This window comes from Anopheles stephensi, chromosome 3, assembly GCF_013141755.1.
Source record: "Anopheles stephensi strain Indian chromosome 3, UCI_ANSTEP_V1.0, whole genome shotgun sequence".
NCBI lineage: Eukaryota > Metazoa > Arthropoda > Insecta > Diptera > Culicidae > Anopheles > Anopheles stephensi.
In genome coordinates this window covers 17,806,484-17,828,882 of record NC_050203.1, presented here as the reverse complement: position 1 = coordinate 17,828,882, position 22,399 = coordinate 17,806,484, and the positions used below count along the sequence as shown (strand labels likewise).

The 22,399-nt window shown below is 44.5% G+C and overlaps 1 protein-coding gene across 1 annotated transcript in view; it reads right to left on the bottom strand.

Annotated features, from left to right (window-relative positions):
- Positions 1-627: 627 nt before the first annotated feature.
- The window catches only part of LOC118510563 (protein glass-like), a 67,261-nt gene continuing 45,489 nt past the window's right edge, over positions 628-22,399 (bottom strand). The window contains exon 2 of the mRNA XM_036052547.1: positions 628-10,385. Within this exon, the coding sequence (XP_035908440.1) occupies positions 8,542-10,385 (1,844 nt within the window). The 3' untranslated portion in view covers positions 628-8,541. The remainder of the gene's footprint in view (positions 10,386-22,399) is intronic.

The window sequence follows — 22,399 nt, the reverse complement described above, 5'->3', positions numbered from 1 at the left end:
TGAATGTGGTGAAGTATTTTGTAGCTGTATGTATGTATGATGGTTTGTATGTCAGCAGTATACTGTACAAGCGCAAATATATTTATGTACAAACAAAGTTCAACCAATCAAACAAAATGGCACTCAAAATAAAATTAAAAATTCTACCTGTTTTGCTAAAAATTCTACAATTGTTTACTATTTATTTCATTTACACTCCTTCCAAACTGCCAGGAACATTGTACCGACCACTGTCCAAACGTCAAATGCTTACTATCAAAAACAAAAACAAAGTCTCACTATTCGCTATTCTCTTCTTCTCTCTCTCTCTCTCTCTCTCTCACTGCTGCAAAAGCGGTTCTAGATCAACATTAGTTCGTGCATACTTAAAACTAGTAGTAAAACTAGTAGAAAAACAAAATGGCGCCTCGTTTCGCGCTTACTTACCGAAGACTTGGAAAGGAACGTAAATGGTTTGTTTGTGGATTTTTTCTATGTTCATTTTCATTTCTTTCGTCCTGTTTTTAGGCCAAACAATTTATCACTCTAGAATTTCTTTCCAATGATTATTTAACTAAATAAAAATAACTAACTTTAAAAAATAAAGCAAATAAAATGAAAAAAATAAAACACACTCACCGGTTGGTGTTGCTTTTATAAACGGTTTCGAATGGGTTTTTTTGTTTGTCACTATATTTCATCAATTTTCGTTTTCCACTTGTTTTCGCTTAGCTTTCATCAATCAGCGCAAACTGGCCTTCACTATCAATAATTGTAATCAATCAATCAGTAATATAATAATAATCATACAATATAATATATAATAATTTAATATAATATTTGCGTTTGTTTGTTTGTTGTGTTGCGCAATGTAAGTGTTTGATGTATTTCTGTTTTTGTGTGTGTGTATTTTGCTTGTGTGTTATATTAGGTAGTAAGTGTTTTTTCTGGGTTTCTATAACTCTCAAAACCTACGCATATTCGTGTTTTTCCTTCTCTTCTGCAATGTGCATTATATCAATCACTATGCAATAATCGGGGTTTTTTCATTCTAAAACGCGTTTCTTCTCCTTTTGCTTCTGTGTGTGTTCGAGTCTCGTTGGCTTTGTCTTATAATGTCTTTTTTTGTACAAGTAATTTATACACAAGTAATTAAAACAATCGAAACAATTTCCCTTTCAGCCATCTATTGACCACTGGGGAAGTAGCTGTCGCTTTTTCGGTGCCGGGTTTTCATTGCTCCTGTCCATAAAATGTCCCACAGTGAATGGGCTCGATTTCCCATTTCCATTTAGTGTATCGGTAGTGTTGCATCAGTATAAAAATATTTGTCTTTACCTCGTTCGCTACAGCTTCTCCCGGGGCAAAACTATGGGCTATAGTGAGTGATGGAAATGGATTAAAAGTTTTCACTCGCAAATCTTGCGAACAAGCGGGTTAAGAGAGTGGGATTTCTTTTTGTTTTTGCTAAGGTTTAACTGTCTCCTCTACATATATATATTTATGCACTTTCAAATATATACTTTGCATGCGTGAGAAAGAAATTGTTATCTTCTACGAATATAAGTAGAATAGCACTACGTATATAGATGATGCCTTTCGGGTTGCAATTTATATAAGTTGTATTGCTTTTGCGTTAATCTGCTCGCTTCAACTGCTTAAAAGTGGGTTCTAATTATTGCTTGTATGCGGTTTTTTCTCTTTGTATATGTATTGCTTATATACAATTGCTTATGCGTTCGTTTCTTATCACTAAGAATTGAGAGGTGAGGTTGAAGATATTAACCGTCTTCTTCTTTATCACCACAGGCCAAAACCATTTTCCATTTTGCATGAGTATTAAGTGTCGCTTGTGAAGCTAACTGGTACTGGGCACTAAATTGTCTACTTGTGCTTAGTAAAGAAAAGAAAAATTCTACATATTCTCTAACGCAATGCTTTTCCGAGATGAGTATAAGTTAAAAATTGTTTTTCAAACCTTTAAAGTCTTGTAAAATTCTTTCTACTGACGTCAGTCACGGCTAATGTACATTCAAATAAATTAAATATGTTACAGGACGCAAATAAATATGCTTGGTTGCTATTTACAAACCTCGTCTACTTTCTGTTGCTTTTTCATTCGGTAGAGATCATTTGAAAGCTGTTCGTTGATTTTGCAATCATCTTCCGTTACTGACTAGAAGTTACACTCTGTTTTTCTGCGGTAGCTTATTCGATGATGTATGGCAGGAGTGAAAGAAAGGAGTAACCATAAAGCCTTTTGAGCTGGCTTCTTCGTTAAAATTCTTCATCGAACTTATAATTGTAGCTATATATTACGAAGTGTGATTAGATAATTGCTCGCTGTTTTCGGTACGCAAAACGACCTGGTACCGCCAGTAAATAACGCTAAGTTAGGCCCTCTAGGATAGTGAAGCGGGATTATTGGGAAGCTTGTTCCCAAGTTCGGGAACCCCCTTGTTCTAGCTGAGTACTAAATTGAACGCAACGCCCTTTCTGTAAACTGTACCAAGGAAAGGTTTTGCGACTGAGACGATAAGCACCTAGATAGATAGAACAAACGAATTGACGATCGTTGCCAAAGATGGCGTCGGTAGGGACCTGTGCTCTCCTTTTCTCCTTTATTTGCTTCTATTTGACTGTATCGTAACGTAACGCATAATTGACTATACAGAAAACGGGAAATAGTATAGTGAGTATTGCAGCTTACAAGGAAAAATGGGGAATGGCGATTATAGAGTTTCCACAAACCACCTTTCTTCATTCGATTCGATTCACTCGATCACGATCATACACTCCATTCAGACACACACAATCATGCTGCTCATTTTCTAAATCCTAAGCAACTACTTCTACACTCTTTATTGCACGTTTTACCCACCTACTCCAATAAAGAGTCAAATTCCCGGCGAAAGAAAAATGTATTTTTCCGCGCGGGAAAATGATCTGCTTTGTTGAGAGAAGAGATAGAAAATATAAAATGAAACACTATCAAAACTGACTGACCGGTACTGCTATGGTTGTACACACTGTTCACACACTAGTTACTCACCCATCCATTCATACACACACTCAAACTCACTCGTTCAATCCCTTTTTAAAATGCCTGTTTAAACACTCGATCTCTCCCAACTCGGGTCCAGAGTAAAAATGCTCCTAGTTTGCTAATGAACGTCCTGTCACTTGTTGGACAGTGTCTGCACAAAATGGTGCCCATATCGGTTCGGTTTCCTTTCCGGATGTACCCCCCCGCAGGCCATAATTTTCCCTCACTCATCCTCGAACTCGTTGCAGCCGGCTCATCATTAGCGCTGGGCGGACGGCCGTCGTCCGGTCGCAGTGTCCAATTAAATTTCATCAAGATAACGAAGTAATCGTCCTCAGCGTTTTGCTGAGCTGCTTTCTGGGGTTTTTCTTTTATTTCAGGTGAAAAATCTTCACCATCAGCGTTCGGCCACTGTTATAGGATGGACCGGGTGTTTTTTGCTTTACAGCGGGACAAACAAAAAAAGTAATCGTGACGATTTGACAAATTGGTGACGACTTGTCAGTTTTTCTTTCGCAGAAGGGAAATTTGAGGAATGAGAATCATTTTTTTCGACTTCCGACTAGTAACTACCCTGCTGTACATTGCTACAGGTGACGTAGGCCATTTAAAAGGAGAAACAAAGTAAATTTAGACCTTCTGGAAAGCTGTTCTTGTTTTTTGTCCATTTTAAGTGACTTTTTTCCTACTTATTTTTGAATCATCTTTTGTTCTCTTCATGACGATACAAATTTTCATACTTCCCAGTATAGAAAAAGCATCGGAAGTTGGCAACAACTTTCCGAGTTGGAATCAACACACACACACAAAAAACCGAACCCGGATGAAATTTTCACTGTCAATAATCAATCAACGGTTTTTTGTGGCTCTAAAGCAACCGCACCAAAACGCTAACCATGAATCGCAATTTACGGCGGAAGCAAATAAAATCAACATCCTGCCACTGCCACAGCCTGAGAGCTCCGCCATGCACCGGCGAAGGATGACACAATGGAGGGAAAGATTCATCTTCCCCTCTCTTAAGTTCTGCCTCAAAACCGGAAGTCACCATAGGAAGGCTCTTTTTTTGCTGTTGTGGGAAGAAACTGGTTGGTAAAATGAAAATGTGTTCGTTGGGTCGTTTTTTTTGCTGCTATGTTTGGAAGAATATTATAAAGGATTGCGCTTTCTGTAGCTCCAGCTCCAAGGATGTAGGCTTCATGTTCCGTGGGCCGATGAAGATGAGCCTTGAAGGCAGAGCGCGCGGGCACGAGCAGTAAAAACTAGTTTTAATTAAACAACTTTAATCGTTTTCAGCATCTTTTCAGCAGCACCATCGTGCACGGAAGGCACGAGAGATCATCAAAAGGATGCTTCAACTGGTGCTTTCGCCGAGAGCTTCCGTTTCCTTGGTGGATCCGAGAGCTCACGTACTAGCCCGTGCTGGGATGAGAATCGAGTTTTAAGTGAAGGCGTCCCCATCCTACTATCCTTACCCACATTCACGCACATCCCACACACACACACACACACATACTAGGTTATAAATGCTCTCACACTGCTCAACACTCACTTGCTCGCACCGGAACTATGGAGCTGCTGGAGTGACGGAGCTGCACAAGAACTCTCTGTGTATGCATACATCTTCGCAAGAGTTTTCTTTAGCAAATGTTTCAATCCAACACACACAAACACACATTCCAAGGCCCGCATTACTATTCACTCCTCTTGGCTACTCCTTGCTGCAGCTTTAGCCTCCATGTGTGGTGCGTGAGTGAGTGTGTGAGAGTGCGAATGTCGCCCTTTGCCCGCTACGAGTGGTCGACTCGAAGTTTATATATTTACTGTACACGGGTTTCCTTGTTTACTTATGTCCTAATTCGTTGTTTTCAGAAACGTGTTTTGCTACTTTCGTTCAGAATCTCGTTGCATCTTGCTGCGGGGTGCGTGTCCCGTGTTTGTCTCGTGTCTCGTTGCATTGCTTGTCCTGCATAGGAAAACTAGGCAAGAAAACTGAATAAAACTTATGCGATTAAGGTCTTTTGGCTCGTTTTCATGTACTTTGAATTGTTTTTTTTTAATAAATTAATACAAATAAAAAAAAGTAGTTGTGCTTATTTCACACTTAATAATGACTAGAAATTTAAGTTAAAATTATTAGGTGCTCATGAGAACTCCGAAAACTTCTTCTGTTCGTGCTTAATTGTGCTAAATATCTCACTAAATAAACGAAAAAACATCTAGGGGACTTGTGTGCAAAAGTGTTGCTCATAGAGATCATGGAGACGAGTAGAGTACAGACGAACTTCCTACCAGTAGCGATAAGGTGCGCTGTGATGCGCTCAGACAGTCCCGGCACGGACAGACCGAACTCTCCGAACTGCTCTCACAGCACATAGTGTAAACTGAAGCTGATCCAAAAACTAACCCAGACATTACGGACTAGATGAAGACTAGATTTTTTGTGTTCCATTTTGCTTAAGTACACATTAGTGGTCTAGGAGGCTTATCCGATGCAAGAATCAAGGAATTTGCACGCTAAAAACTTACACGCTAAATGCTATAATACTATCAATACTGCTTCTACTACCACTACTTCTACTACTACTACTTACTATACACCACTAAGCTGCTGCTTCCTCTCGAAAAACAGTGTTTCCCACGCTCAAAAAAGCCTGCCTAGTTAAAAAAAGAGTTGGGCCTCGAAAAACGAAACACTGTTAACAATCCGCCGTTTCTTCCGCCACATTATTGCCAAGCGTTAGTTATTAATCGAAAGTTTTGTTTTGTTTGTTCATTATTGCTTTCTAGTATTTCTTTGGATCTTTCTACACTCGTCCTACATCCTAAGCATTGCTTTACTAATCCGTTTCTCTCTCTCTCTCTTTTGCACCATTCTTATGAGGTTGAGTAACATAGTTGAGACGAATGAGTAAAAGAAAAGCCCTTCCCAATTTTCTTTTGTTGCTTTTGGGAAGGTTTTGTGTTTTGTTGAGGCTTTTTAATTTTGTGCAAATCTGATTTGCTGCAGCGTAACGTTGAACGTTTTGACTGGTTTTTAACTAAGTTTGGTTTTTTTGTTCTTCATTTTTGGTTTTTGTTAAATCGTTTTTCATTTGCATTTCCTAAAACCTTTTCAGATTTTGTTTCCTTTTAATTTTCATTTGTTTTATGTTTTTGTTTAACCGAACAAGAATCGATTTTTTTACTTTCTTTTCGTTTTGTTATCCTTTTCTTCTTTTTGTTTTGTTCTTTTTCTTTTAATGGACGTATTTTTGTATTTTTCAAAATGCATTTGCTTGCTTTTCCTTAGTAGTTTCATGATGTTGCTTTTCGAATTGCTTATTTGGTTTCACGTTTTTAATTGCTCATGTTTTCATTATACTTTCGCCCCTTACACACAATTCAAGAGATGAAATAAATATTCCCCGTAAACCAAAACACTAGACTGGTTTAATTTGCTGATGTAAAATGTAAAGCGATTTTCCGTCTGGCGATGGTGATTAGATTATCGGTTGGCATGAATTTCCACTTCCACTACCCACCATTCGGTCACTGATGAACCATTTGGAATTTCCACCCACCATACGTGCACAGATTGTGTGCCCCGAACATGGCGTGACTTGCCGTGACACGCTCGCAGGAAATCGTTTCGTAAGTGAAAGGTGAAAAAAGGTTTGTTTTTACGCCCCAGCACTGAAGGTGACGATAAGATTAGCGGACAAGATTTATGATGAACTGTGACGGGTAGTTTAAAACCAAGCCCCATTTTCCCCATCACCAGGCACCCGTTTGTAGACAATGGGTCAGTCCTTAAGAGGCAAAATCAGAAGATTGTAAAGAACGTCTAACGCATGTAGTATTTTAAACTGAATGACATTATAAAATATTCCTTCCACCAAAAATAAAATCAATTAAAATGGAGCTGCTTTTCGTTGAGTGTAAATCATCTTTGGATTTGTAAACTTTAATTTTTAATTGCTTTTTGTTTCAATCATTTCTTTTCCTCTTTTCTTTTCTTCACTTTGTTCGCTTCACAATACGAGGTTTTGTTGTTCAGCACTTTGCTGTTTAGCTGTTAGCGTTTACTTTACTATAATTTAGTATTGGTTTGCGTTTGCTTCACTTTAGGAATAGGAGTTTCTAAAACGTTAGCTTATGTAGAAAGTAATTGCTGTTTCGTTTCCTACTAGGTTGTGTGAGTGTGTTCCTCGTGTTGGTGTAGTGTGTATGTGTGTGTGTGTGTTGGTTGAGTTTAAGTGTTGTTCTCACTACGCGTAAATGCAATGCAATAGAACTAGAGAGGATAAATAAGGGCACATCATACTGGCCGGTGAGAGACAGGACAGGACACCGGCAAACCGAGTCTGTGTGTGGTCGTTCCGCCACTGTCCACTATCACAAACCCAGCCATGGGGGCCCGAAAAAATTAATTGAATCGTAGTAGTAAGTTAATTGAATCGAATTGCGCATTACGGAATCAGCCGCCGTTGGTGGCCCTTTTCCCTTTACTGTACATACTCTCTCGCTCTCTCTCTCTCTCTCTCTCTCTCTCTCTCTCTCTCTCTCTCTCTCTCCCACGCACACAGTCAGCACCATCTTAACATGCTGCAACTGCTCTCTGCTAGACCCGGAGTTTCCTTTGAGCCTGCTACGCTCGCTACGCTAACCTGGCTAACTGCTAACTGGTTCTAGCACTCATCTTCAACCTGAATTGTTACCAGCGGGAAAAACTATGCATTTCTATATGGGGCGGGAGGCAGGAGTTTTTCCTCTGTTGTTGTTGTTTTTTTTTGTTTGTTACTTTGTTTCGTTTTACTTTCCTCTTCATCTGTAGCATCTTCTTGTTTCTTTCTTCTAGATGTATAAGGGTGTAAATATAATATGTATATATATATATACTTTTGTGTATATAAAGGTTTCATTAGGTATCGAATCTCCGGCTCCAGCTCAGTTAATCAATCTTGCATAAATTTGCGTTTTTTTTTCTCTCCTCTTCCTCTTAAGTCGGCATGGCGCACTTCAAATTCAGAGAGACAGAGCGTTAAGAGGTTCAGTTAAAACGTTTCCTATGCACGGCTAAATGGTGTTGGTAAATGACTAGTACGGGGGACGCGTTACATGTGTAGCATACCTTCAGGCTGCAGTCTGTTTCGCTGTTGATAGTGTCTGTTCTGTTTGTTTACTTATGGGTAATGTAGTTGAAGGATGTGTGTGTGTTTTGTTTGTTGAGGCCTTGCTAGTTTAGGTTTCCTTTTTACATTTTGTTGTGGACTTTTTCTTCTTCTAGCTGTTTTTTCTCTAAAGCTGTTGCACTTGTAAGTTTAACGTTTGATGAAAGGTTATTTGAAGGGAAGGAAAAACAATACGAATGCTTAAATGACTACTTACGAACCGCGTTCCAGCCCGATCTTGTTCCACGCACACTCATCAAGCGCCTCGATGTATGCAATCCGAATGGCCTTCAGCTCAGCTGATCGCATTCAGAGGATGGCGAGTCATCGAGAACGTCACAGAAGGCGATTGTTTCAGACCGGTTACCCAGCAAAGTTGACGTTTATCTGTACAGCTGCAGCCGCCGCCGCAGCAGCCGCAGCCGCCGCTGCCGCCGGATGCGTGTGCTGGTGAAGATGATGCGTCTGCTGTTGGTGGTGATGTTGCTGCTGCTGGTGATGGTGATTGTGGTGATGGTGCGGATGGTTCGTCGTCGTCAGAATGGCAGCCGGCCCAAGGACAGCCGCTGCTGCCGCAGCCGCCGCAGCCGCTGCAGCTGCCGCCGCCGAACTAGGTGATGCACCACCATTCGTCAACCGACTGGCGGCAAGGTTTTTCATCACAAAGATACTTCCCGTCCCGTTCGACCCCGCACTAGGACTTATCGTGAGGTGAGGTACCGGAGACATCGGGGACGGACAGTGCATCGCATCGTCCGACTCATCGCCCTCGATGTCAACGTTCTTTTCCCGCTTGAGCGCCATCGCTGGACGTCGATCCGGGAGCGTTGGCGATCGCAGCTCGTCCATCGACGATCCGTCCAGCGAACTGGGTGACATTGGTGGCGATTGGGGTGCACCATCCTCCTTAAAGCAGGCCGACTCCAGATGCTTGTTGAGGTACGATTTGAGCGCGAACGTTTTGTGGCATCGACCGCACTGATAGTTCTTGTCGATCGAGTGTGTCTGCATGTGGGCTCGCAGGTTCGACCGATCGGCAAACGCTTTACCACAGTGCGCACAGCCGTACGGTTTTTCGCCCGTGTGCGATCGGAGGTGTCCCTGCAGCAGCCAGGGCCTGGAGAATAGCTTCCCACACACACCACAACTGTGGGACAGTTTGTGCGTGAGGACGTGCATCGCTAGGGCCGGCATGGAGACGTACGCTTTGCCACAGGTATGACACTTCTTGGCCGACTGCGAGTCCAGACTGCGGTGCGTTTGCTTGTGGCGGGACAGATTGCTCGAGGTAGCGTACTGCTTGCCACACTCGGTGCACGTGTACTTTGCCTTGTTCTCGAGCGCCGTCTTCGGGTCGGCCATCTTTTTCTTCGAACGACCGTCACTCACGAAAAACGCTTCGTACGTGTAGGCAACCGTTTTGGAACCGTTCTTACCCTCCGAGTCGGACGATTCGGTCGATTGCTGCAGCTCGTCCGAGGACGAATCCATGGAGACATCGTGCGACGCATACCCGGGCAGCGTGTTGGTGCTGTTCCGGTTCTCGTTCTGTTCCGGTGAGCTCAGCGAATGCGGTACGGTCGATGGAGGTGACTGAGGAGGAAGTGGAGACGCTTGCTGGTGAAGTGGATGTGGTGGCTGATGGTGGTGTGTCTGCAGCGGTCGACGGTCCGGATCGCTGGTGGAAGATTTTGCCGACACAAGCACCACCGTCGGGCTGGTCGGGGCATGCTGGTGCGATGGTGAGGGAGGTGATTGCTGTTGGGCGAGGATTTGATGCGGTGCCGGCGGAGGTAGGAAAGCCGTCGAGGCGCTCAGGTCCAGGATGGCATGGGCGGCGTGCAGGTCCTCTTCGGCTGGAATCCGAAGCTCGTAGCTGGGCCTCGGAGGCCTATCGTCCAGCGAGTACGGCCGGTAGATGTCCTTCTTCTTCGGGGGCAACGATAGGGCAGTGCCGGTACTGGTGAAGCACATGGCGAGCGACTTTTTCTGGGATGGTGATCGCTGTGGACTGTCCGGTCCTCCGCTGGTTGCGCTTGGGGAGGCTGAGGTGGCTGAGGGCGTTGCGCATAAAGGTGCGAGTGCGATGAACTGTTGCTGAGACGAAGACTGTTGCTGCTGCTGCTGCTGCTGTTGATAGCTGGATGACTCAGGATCCAACTTTGGCAGGTAGGCGGTGAAGTGATGCGAAATGTCCTGACCATAACCTGGGAAGCAAACAAACCAGGGAGACAGAGAGAGAGAGAGAGGCTACGATTAGTATCACATAAAATTTGCTGACAGTAGCAATCCAACACCAACACTAGCTCCTGCTCCTTCACGTTGATGGTATCAATCAATGGAGAGAACCGAATGTCGTCGACTGTCCATGTCGTATGCAGTCACCATCGCCATCCCGAAAGTCGTAAAACAGCATTTGAACGACCCTGTCGCCGTTGGAAGCAACAGTCGTCATCAACTAGTTTACTACCCGTACCACCATACACCATGACGATGCGTCAGTGCTATAAATCTCTCCCCAATCTCTCAACTGTTTGCTCTGTTCTGGTGGGATTTCTGCACCAGACGAAAAACAATCCAATTCCGAATGGCAACCCGACTGCAAACGCACGGACCGACATACTGCAAGCATTGCAACGGTCTGTTGCCTTTAGCCCCACTCCAACCTAGATCAGAAAGCAGCAAACCAGCATGGATGAGCTATATGTTGCCACTGCAATATCCCAGGACTCCGTCCCCAGGACACGTCCGTCGTTCAAAGCTTTCTCGTGCAACGAACAAACAGCAGCAATCGGAACACGCAATGAGCGGCGGCAAAGATGTTTCCACAGACGCCACAATAGCCGTTCCCCGTGACTCCCGACCCCCTTAACCTTGCTCTCCAACCCATCAAGTATCATACGAGCGCTTTCCACCATTTTCTTGTGGCATTTGCGCTGCGCTGTTTGTCGTGACCGCAAAATAAAGCCCGTTCTCCGGCACTGTCGATGATGGAAATCGTTGACTTGATGCGGTTCCCTGTTCTTGCGTGCCGACATTTAAGCGGCACAGACGCTCGGAAAATTGTTGCTTCGGCTAGCTGTCTTCGGTGGTGGGGTTTTTTTTCGTGTCTATTTTCTCATGTGGACTTCAATATTGTATACCGCTTTCTCGGAATGCCCGAAATTGCAAATCTCGCCTCGGCAGGATGAATGGAAAACTTCATTTTCCAATCGGTTCGCTGATGGCGCCAGACGTCCATCCAAGGATGCACAGGCAGGGAAAGTTTTTGGCCAATTTTATTTTCTTTGCTTCTGGGTTTTTTCGAGTTCCGTGAGGAGATTCGGTGATCTCACTACTTTCACTGTTCAGGCAAGGCCACGCGGCTCCCATGTGCCTGTGCTCAATCCTTCCAAATGTCAATCCGAAAGGACCCGGAGTGTTTGTTTCGATTCTGGGCTCAAGGTACAGTGCTTCTTCCCTAGGCTGGCCTAGGTGCCTAAGGGGTGAGTTCGGGAAAGGCATTCGTTATTTTTTTGCTCCTCCTCTACCGCTACCCCAACCAGTTCTTCTCCCCCTCCAACACCGGCAATCCATCGGCATTGCTGCCCCGACCACATTTATATTCATTTTTGGCATCTCGGGGGAGGGTATGTCACGTCACTAGCAGGGCACCACTATACATGTCCAATAGAATCAACTGCCAGAGAGAAAGACAGAGAGAGAGAGAGTACCAAAAGGCTCAGAATGAAAGAGTGCGACAGACAATCAAGGGTGAAAGTAGAGCGAAGGAATGTGACGTACGGGACGAGGTGTTCCGGTACGTCCTTTTGCACATCGAAACGAGCCGATGGATGGGTTTGAATTTTCTACCGCATTGCAGCACTTTCCGTACTTGTTTTTCGGTCGCTGACGAATGGTCGGACGGCGTGCTGGTGCAAGAATTGCGAAATTGGTGGTCCGTAGTCGAATGACGGTGGAGAAGGAAAATAATAAAACAAGAGAACAGCAGCAAAGCCGAACGGGGTGTTATGTTTATAAAATCTTTTCGGAATATTTTAATGGTCGCCCATTCCCTTGCTTTCGGGGTATGGCGGCTTGTACCATTAGAACTCTTCCATCGCGGGAAAAATGAATCGCGCGCCTCTGATGCAGCAATATTTGACGCGCTTTCCACGGTCAAGTGTGTACCAGCAACCCGACCCGTAAAACGATGTAAAGAAAAGGATGTTGCAGTGTCTACGCTGCACATCAAGCTGCACTAGTACACTTCAGTGGTGGAACATAAAATTTTCGCCTCACATAACCCACTGCAAGAGCCGAGACTTTATCGGACTGCCTGAAAGAAAGCAAATGGGTATTCCATCCCCTCCGTCAGCATTGGGGTTGGTTGTGGTAGCCAGACAGCTGAATGGTGTCTTCGACTGGAGAAGACGAATGGCTTCATCGCAACTGTCCCGAGTGCACTCGAAAACTTAATTTCGGACGGATTACGAAACCTGAAGCAACAACCCATCGCAAAACGTTCATCAGCGTACCGGGCATGATGACAAAGCTACGATGACGATGGCAGGCAAAACGGCAGCACTGAATAAGCAACGGATAAACTGAGGGGGAGGGTTGGACTTGTACACCATTGCGGTTAAAGATGGAAGGACAGTCCAACAAAAGTTGGAGATTGTTGCTGCAACTGGGCTTCGAGTGGCTGCGGATGCTGCAGATGTGAAGATGTGAAACGCTTTCTAGAAATGAAGCTCATTGCATATGGCAAATGGATGGACAACTGAAGCTGCGGGCTGGTTTATGGAGATATTAATGAGTTTGAATCCCACTCAAGAAAGAATAGCATGAGTAATTATTTCAATTTAAAATTACGTTTCAGTCATGACTACCGATTTCAATACTTCTGAGGTCGAATTTCTCAGGTGTTAAGAATATTTTGGCCAATCAACAAATTTTACTCAGTAGCATTTTTGCCACCAATAAAATTGCTTAAATTTTCTGAAAAGTTCTGATCATCAAGATTAGCCCTTTAGAAGCAGGAGAGCTCTCAAAAACTCTGTATCTTTACTTCTGCATCTTCAAGCGTTACTATTGGCGCCTATTCTTAGGCAATCCGCAACACACGTGACGAAGGATAACCGTTACTGTTACTTAAATTAGAGCAATTACAAAGTATTAAAATTAAGCTTGAATTTAATTTTAAATTAAACTTTTTAAATTGAAAAAAAATCTAGTTTAAAGTAAAATTTCCAGTTCTCATAGATTATTACCATTAATCATAAATCGCTAAGCAAATCGCTTTATTTATCAATTACACTTAAAATTTGCAGCTTGATCTCCTGTTGCTAGTCACTTGTAAATGCTGTGTAAATTTTCCCTCAAACTAGCCATAAAACAGAATCCTCCAGCAAACTAAACCCTTCAAAGAAATTCCCATTCGACACAGAAAAAAACGAAAACCTCAGCTTAACCGTATAGTTTTGCTTATATCTTTATCACCACCAATAAAGACGTTGGCATGTTGTCTAGGTGACTCGGGCATACCACCCAACCCCCGCTCCCAAATACAACCGCAAGTGATAAATATGTTCAGCTGGCACGTTTGGCAAGGTATTGGGTCAGCATAATAAACTGACGGCTGACTTTTTCAGCGGAGCAAGGTGAACAAGTCACAGCAGCAACAACAACAACAAGCGAAAGCAAAAAAAAGACGACGTTCCTCATTCACCCGCAAGGGTCATAATTTAATATCCTTCCTAGTTTTGCTACATTTGGAGTTCCTCGTGAGGCCGCACGAGCTTGTGATTTAAGCACACAGAATGAATGAACTAGGGACAGGCAAGAAAAACGAGAGAGAGAGAGAGAGAGAGAGAGAGAGAGAGAGAGAGAAGCCGATATTTATGGATAGCTTTCCACGAGCTGTTCAACCCCAACACCGCCGGAAGTGGGGTTCGAAAGGAGGCAGAGACTGGATGAAGCAGTGTAGGGAGGAACGTTTGAAGCAACAACAACAAAAAAAGGTCCAGGAAGAACGCCCACAACCATGCTTCTGTTATAATGACGTTTATTTACAGTAATTTATGACTTCATAATCCGCCATAAGTAATGATGAATATCGTAGGCAACGATTCTGATTTCTTCCGACCCGGCTGCCAGTGCGCCATCTCATCGTAACCCGGACGGCGGCTGATGATGGAGAAATTTGCATAATGTTTGCGCAGATAGTTACCGCATCGCATCGGCGTTCGTGATGCCATCGATTTGAGGTTGTAGAAGAAGGCTTTGGATGCCAACAAAAAAAATGAATGGATAGATAGATGGATGGATGGATGGATGGATGATGGACAGAAAATAAAACATCCATCCGATTTGGGTATGACGCGTCGGCTTCTCGTCCAACCCTCCGAACCGGGCGCATTCCCATCAGTGCCAGCAGCGATAGCACACTCACCTGGCCGCGGATAAAACTTGTCATAATTTTCAATAAACATAACAGTAATTTCACCATTATTAATACCAACGTCCTGCTTCCGGGAGTCATTCGCTCAAAACCACCGGCAAACCAACCGGAATGTGGTGCAGTTCTCATTTACTGTCAAAGTTTTACCCCGCACACGATGATGCTCCAACAGTTTGGATGGTCCACGGTTTTTCCTTCCGCGAGACAAATATTCATTTCCGAGTGTGTGTGTGTGTGCGAGTGCGTGGGACAGTTCTGCTGCCATTCATTATTTACATTAATTTATAAATTATGATGCCACTGTGCGCAAAGTGGGAAGTACCGCCGGCGTCACCGGAGCTTGCGGTGGAATCGAGCAGCACACCTTTGCTGTAGTGCTTTATGTGTGCAGAAAGCCAGTGATGAGGAGCGGAGTGACGATCGAGGCTGGGATGGCCTGCGAGGAGGATGGCAAAGTTTCACCACAAAAACCACTCCTCGGGAATTTGAACTCCCGAGGTGTGTACGATGAGCAGGGATGGTGAGCATGGGGACGATAAGAAGTTTTCCTCGCGAAGCAACAAGACACCGAAGACCTTCAAGGCGGGACACACGTGGTGCAGTGCTCGTAAAGTGTCCTTGCTTTCTGTTTGCGATGCGTTCGAGAGAGCAGAAAGCATGCTGAAGACGAAGAAGGCAGTCGCCGAGTGTCGTCTGGGGTTTTGGAAAAGTTTTGCCGTACGGTGCACACGGGCGCATAAAGCTGATGAACGCTTCTCTGAAAGGGCGCTTGATTCATTTAATCCAGGTTCAATACATTTGGTTAACTTTATGTTGTAGTTGGAATCGAAATAGGATTAACAAGTTGCAGACGTGAATTTTCGGAACTTTGGGAAGTCTTGTGTGCATATACAGTGCGTAGCATAACTGTAAGATGCACATCAATAATTTTGTAAACTTTAGAGCTAAAACCGAAGACAGCGAAGACAGTTGAAGATTTTCAAAGTAAGAAATATTTAAAACTTAAAATAAATTCCTTTTAAAAAATTGCTCTTATCTTAAACTCTTAAAAAACATCAAAATAAAAAAGGTTCTCCTCAAGGATGAAATAAAAGATTCAAAAAGCATTACACACCCCATGGCCTATAAAAATGAAAAGTATAACATCGCTACAACGCAACAAATGTACTAAAATTGCTCATATTTTCCACATTGCTCCGACACCTAACGTCTACCATAAATAATGAACTTCAACACATCGGCGGCATATGTTCACCAACATCTGACACACGGAATCGATTTTTGATTGTAAAAAAACACACACCATACACAACGATGGACATACGGAATCGATTTTTTTCTTCCTCGTAGAATCTCCTATCCTAAACGATCTTGAGCTCATTTTTTCTCATCGCAAATAAAATCTACCACCAGCTTGTTACGATTACGACGCCCAGCCGGCAAGCAACAGTTTTCCAAAAAGCTTCTATTTGCGCGCCGGGAAGCCCGGGAAGTCAGCTTAAGAGGCAAGCGAAATGAAGCACACAAATCGTAGCTCACAAATCTGTAGGTCACAAATGGTTGTTCGATTTCGAGAAATCGAAACACACAACAACCCTCCACAAAAAAACCTGTTGTTTCGTCGCTCGGCTAGATGTCAGCAGCTTTGTGAAATTTGTGAAGCGCGAATACTCAGCTTCGACTGGAAAATATTAACCACCTAACTGGGGTGGCTTGGGGCACACACACACACTCACCGTCCAACCGAACTGGACGATTACGATGTCGACGGGAAGACGATGGCCCGCGACATGGACGATAGAAAGTTCGTTATTTATGTTGTTTATTTTATTCGCTCCATTGAGCGCACCTCGAACCTGGCTGGCCGGAACGCTCCGATCGTGATTGACATCGGGATCGAGGAAGGGTCGAGAGCTTATGCTAGGCAAACCGACATCGCCCCCCACTCGCTCGCTCCATTCGCTGTTGCAGGATTTTTATTATTTTCGCCCCCACAGCCATCGGTTCGCACGTGCTCTGATTATTTATGTACGCGCCGAACGACGACTTCCGATCGAGTATGCAAGACGGCGCAACGAATAAGCAGTTGAAAGAAATGAGGCGAGAAAAAGGCACCTACACACACACACACACAAACCAACGGAAGACAAGCGTTTCGAAATTGCCTGCCATCGTCCCATCCGGGAGCAGCTCGATCGTGCAGCCTCCGGAAGGACCTTTGCCGCATCCGGCCTCGAACGGCACGCATCACAACGAGGTGCAAACGAGAGCTTGTCGACACAGGTTGTCGACAAGTTCGAAGGAAAGTTTTCGTTTTTTTTCCTCTTTTTTTGAGCGTTTGTCCCCACCCACCGTAGTAAGCCTTCAGCGCACGTCGATGGCCACCGCACGGAATCGAATTTTCATCCCCTATTCATGTAACTTTATTTCGACCGGCCGACCGACCCGCACCCGGCTCGACCGGGTCACCAACCTGTAGCGCTGAGTGGGGCTAAACATTCCACCCGAGGGAGTTTCCTTCGCTCCACCTGCAAATCTGTATCGTTTTTCTTCATCATGAAGGCTCGGGAGCGTCTAAAATACCTGCAGCAAAAGGCGTTCGATGAGTTAGATTCCCGTATCGCGCCATCGGGAAAGCTGAGCTACCAAGTGGATTTACGTTAACGAAACACTTCTCTTTCTTTTTTGCACAACCGAATTCGGCTCATGAATTATTTTCATATCGTGCGGCTGGTGGAGTTTGTAGCATATTTTACTTCGCAACTAAAGGTAAGGGAAGATTGGGAGATACTCCCCTTGCCCGGTACGAAACGATCCCGGGTATTTATGTACCCCCTAACATTTTTTTGCCCCGTACATGAGGTTTTAAATAAAAATTGTACTAAAATTCTGCCGCTTCATAATGCTCCTCATCATGGCAACATAAAAAAAAACACCCAGGAAGCCTAGCAAGCACGTCGATGAACTCAAGTCAACAGTGAAACGTCCTACAGCCCTTACATCTTTATCCATCCATTATCCGCAAACGGTGGAACCGCCGGTGGAAAATCATCATTATGCTCGTGAAAGGCGCAAAAAAAGGAGGACAGAAAAAAAGGAAGAAGACGACATCGTAAAAGCTCCATGTTTATACGACGGGATAATAAAGCAATTTAAATATGACGAGGTGCGTCGCTTCAGTCAAGCACTCGGGGGCAGGGAGCCCTCGGTTTGGAAGTTGGATTGTGGTTTCTTTTTTTTTTTGTTCTCACCATGAACGGCCTGGATAGAACAAGCAGAATGGTGAGATGCAAAATTTTCACCTGACTGCCGCTGAATTTTCGGCAGGATGTCTTGGCGTGGCATGGCGGGAAAAATCGACAATAGCATCAATATGATGATGAGCCGAGTACCTTATTTTCCTCATTTCATCATCATTATCCTGGTAATCTCTGCTGGCAGGGAGGAGATAACCCCCAACATGGCTTTTGTTTTGCGGGAAAAAATACGGCATTGGACCGAGGGCTTACAGCTAACAAATCGCACGACTTTGAAGTATGCAAAATTTCAAATTAAAATAAACACACTCATTGCGATTTTTGCGGAACAGCTGGCACGCTGCATTAAGGGTGAAAGGATGTTGAGTGAAAAAGAATTCCAAAAACTAAAATATGAAGCAAAAAAAGGGGGGCCAGTGAACCTGTTTTTGATGGGGTGGGCTGAAAAACTGCACCAAACCGTGCGGTTGGTCACTTCACGCTGCTAATTTTCACTCTGCCGAGTTCCAAATCGCGATGTTCGGAAGTGAAATGAACACATTAAAAATGAAATAAATGAAGCGTACTACGGAGCTGGAAAGCCTAAAATGCAACACATGGAACACCGGACGGTTTTCCTTGCGACGGTTTTTCTCGGAGCGCGCACACGCTGGAAAAGCCTGATGGAGTGTGTAATAAAACTGCGGAAAAAGTGCAAAAACAAACAGAAAACAACTCTCTTTCTCGCTCACACTCACTCTTTCTGTCTCTCGGTTTGGCTTGGTAGAAGCGTACTGACTTCATTGGTCCGCATGTGTTCGTGGGGGAAACACAACAAGCGAAAAAAAAACCCAGTCATTTGTTATTTTATTTCCTCAGCAACGGAAAACTGTAACGCTGGCCAGCGCGTGGTTGCGCCGGCAAAGGCAACCCTCCCGAAAACCCCGGCAACCAGTAATAGTTGTAGTAATAATAATAATCGTTATTATGATTATTATAATGTAATCGTAAATGGCATTGCAGCAGAAACGGCGCTCGATTGGTGTGTCCGCGAACTTTTCTGTGGATTGACCAGCTTTTTGTTGTTGTTTCAGCTCAACCATGTCAGCCGTGGCTTAACAACTCTGACAAGTAGACGAGCAATAGTGTGATGTGCTGGAGCAAAAAATGGATTAATGCCGCGTTGTGCAATTGTCCAACAACACAACGGAAAAATGGATTAAAAAACATGCAAAACATTACTGGTCATGTTGTGTGTGTGTGCGTTTCGATGTTCTGCAATTCTGTTTGAATTTATTCGCCGTTGTTTGTTTTTGTTTTGTCCACACACGTTAACACTAATTTATGTATTTATTTTTTACACTTTTATCGTTCAATTCTGTTGTTGGAGTTTTTTTTCTCGTTGGGAGAAAGTGCACACAAACCTGCAGCAAATTCAATCCATCAGCACCGGATACAGCGATGGATGGATGGATGGGAGTAATCAAGCTAGAAACTAGATGAAGCCGCAAACGCAAAACTGTGTGTTGTGCAAATTGATTTTGTCACAAAAACGAACATGCAGCGGCAATGAAAAGCTGGCAAAAATGCAAACCGACGCATGTTTCAATAAATGCAGACTAATGCATTTTTCACTGCCACCGGCAGACATGTTAATAGAGAAGGCGAAAAAAAAACCAGCAAGCTACTCACAAATATCCCACAGGTGAGTGATTTGTTGGGGCCTTTAAAAAGAGGAAAGTGAAAGAGAGAAAGGGATTTTAAAACGTCAATTTGCTTTTTCCGCATGATTTAACTTTTTTTCCTCTCCGTATGTCCGTTGAGTGCTATTGATTGACAATTTCGGTGTGCGCGATTGAGGACGGGTTTTAGTAAATTTAATCTCCCAACTAATCACTCATTGTGTGTCAATTAGCGCTTGAAAACGGTTTTAGCGTTTACTGTAGATTTATCTCCTTGTTTGGCACTTTTTTAAAAATATGTTTTTTGTGCAAAAATGTGTTGAAATCTGTTGCTGTTCTTTTACCTTTATTTCTGTCCCATCCTTTCGAGCGTACCGCGTGAAAGGTGGCTGCTTCAAGCGCTATTTTAAATTTATCGTTGCGCCTAAATGTATGCTATGGTGCTGTAGGAAAACGAATTCCATCACTTGCCTCTGCTTTGGCGTTTTCTAGCGGATCAAGTACCTTTCTTCCGACACACGCTAATGCCCAAGTGTACACAAACCCCCACATTTCCTCCTCGCCTTCCTCCTTTTCCCCTTCTCCGTCCTTCCGATACCGTGCCACCCAACAGCCAAGATAACGAGGACTTTTTCAAGTAATCCAATAGATCAGATCAGCACATCTTGTTGAGAGGGTGGGGGAGGTGGAGTGCGGGCTGCGGGCCGTCCCATAAATTCTTCAAACGGCCCCACACACAAAAAGGATTCAGTCTGCAGCACAAGCGGAAAGGAGAGCGAAAGAGAGAAAAAACCTTCACCAAGTTGCAGGCACTGCAAAAGAATTATTGCCTGTGCGCACTAGGTTCGGATTCTTGGGATCGATCCGAAAAAGCTTCCGCGGGCGTGTGTGTGTGTGTGTGTGTGTTCTCCCGCTGCCAAACCCTGTAGAATGTAGGAGCCAGCCACCCGGAAGTGAATCCAACGCCCTTCTCTGTCCTATCCGATCAGCGTCAGAAGGATCTGCTTCAACCAGTCGGCAGCAACATCATCATCATCATCGCCGCCATCATCACCGCCGCCATCATTATGTGGAGTGGAGTGGGTGAATGGTGTCCTCGTTCTAAAACCAAAATAGCAAACGAAAAGCCCAAAGTTCACCCAAAGTACCTCATCTGCCCCATCTCTCTCTCTCATTCACTCCCTCACCTGAAGGAAGTCATCCGTGGGAGTTGTTAAGAAGAAAGTGACTCCCGGGAAGAAAGAACGCACACGATGAGTGCTCGAGTGGCACAATCTCGGTGCCAAAATACATTCACCATCCCGGCACCAGCAAGAATCTCAGACGAAGAGCACGAAGAAATTACTAAAAGACCGGAAGAACTTTGGCAGCTTGCGCTGGCTGCGACTATCGAGCGCAATGCAACTAGTGCTGCAGCCATCGCGGCACAATGGCCACCATCCGAGCGCCACGGTGCTCTGGAAGCGGTGTAGTTTGTGGGACGTTAGTTTAAAGCAAATGCGCCACCGAAAATTCGTCCACCCCATTCCTCGGAACGTTCTTGAAACGGCTGTGAAAGCTGCAGCTGGCATTTTTCCGGGGATGAGATTCCACCATCATCGTCATTATCAATGCTGCTTCGACGCTGTCCTGCTGTCCTGTTGCTTACTTACGCCGTACCGTACTTGAAGGAAACTTCCTGCAGCAGCTCTTTAAGTTGTTCGTGGGGGGGTGGTGAGATTTTTGCGCTATTGCGCCTTCGTGCTAACGCGAAAGAGTCATATGTCCTGCAAACGGGATTGGGCCCGAGATTTTAAGGGACTGCAGTGAAAAAAGTTTCCAACGAACGGTATCAAATTTCACCACCATAGCTCAAGAGCACTGAGGAAGTCGACAGCTCTCGCAGCCATCGACTGAAAGTGTCCATTTTGTTGTGAGTGCATTATGATAATAATAACAATAATTGGACACACAACCCCCAGAATGCTGGAGACCGTCGCTTGAAATAACACTGATAAAACCCTGTGTTCATACGGGACCGAATCATCCGGTAGCCTTCTTGTGTTCCCGGTGCTAAATTTCAGCCCTTCAATGGACTTTACTTCATCAACCGTCTGGAGTATGTTTAGGGGTATTTTCTCACCTGCAACATGCTGACGCTTCGAGTTGTTCGAAGTGTAGCAAGACACCCCGATAAAGGTTTTAATTAAATACATGTACGCACACCGGAACGCAAAACTTCAGCAGCTCCCTAGCGCCAGCTCCTGGCTGCAACTTGTACGGCTGTTTGTTTAAATGATACCCGAGCTCCTCCAGAAGTTGCCACCGAAGAAATGAAGCCAAAAGGTGAGAACTGCAGATTTGCTCAGCACCATAATCCAAAACTTTCCCCTTTTCGTTGTGGTCGCACGGTGAAATCTCGAGACCACGTTATCAATTTCATCCCGGAGACTGTTCCGTCTCTGTGAAGCATCTTTAAGTCGGTGTGGAGTCGGTCGAAGCCGACCAGAGTTTTCCACAGTTTTGTCGGGGCGAAAGCTAATGAACTGCTCCAGTGGACTGCCCCGTTGGCTCGTTAGCCATCCCGATCCCGATCGGTGGTGTTGAGGGCAGAGTATTATCCGATGATGGCACTGGACCGGGTTTGATGTGAGCGGGCAACAACATCGTTAAGGCCCGGGCCCACCCCAATCGGGTCATTAAGCCTTATCGATGAAGCGATTATGACGCATCGAAAATGTGTATTATTTGGCCATTAATCGGAATGGAAATCGTTAGAAATGCGTGCCTTGTTGGGGACCGGCAAGCAGAAGATGGAGTCACGAAACGAGAGAAAGAGAGAGAGAGAGAGAGAGAGAGAGAGAGCTCTGGGACATTGATTT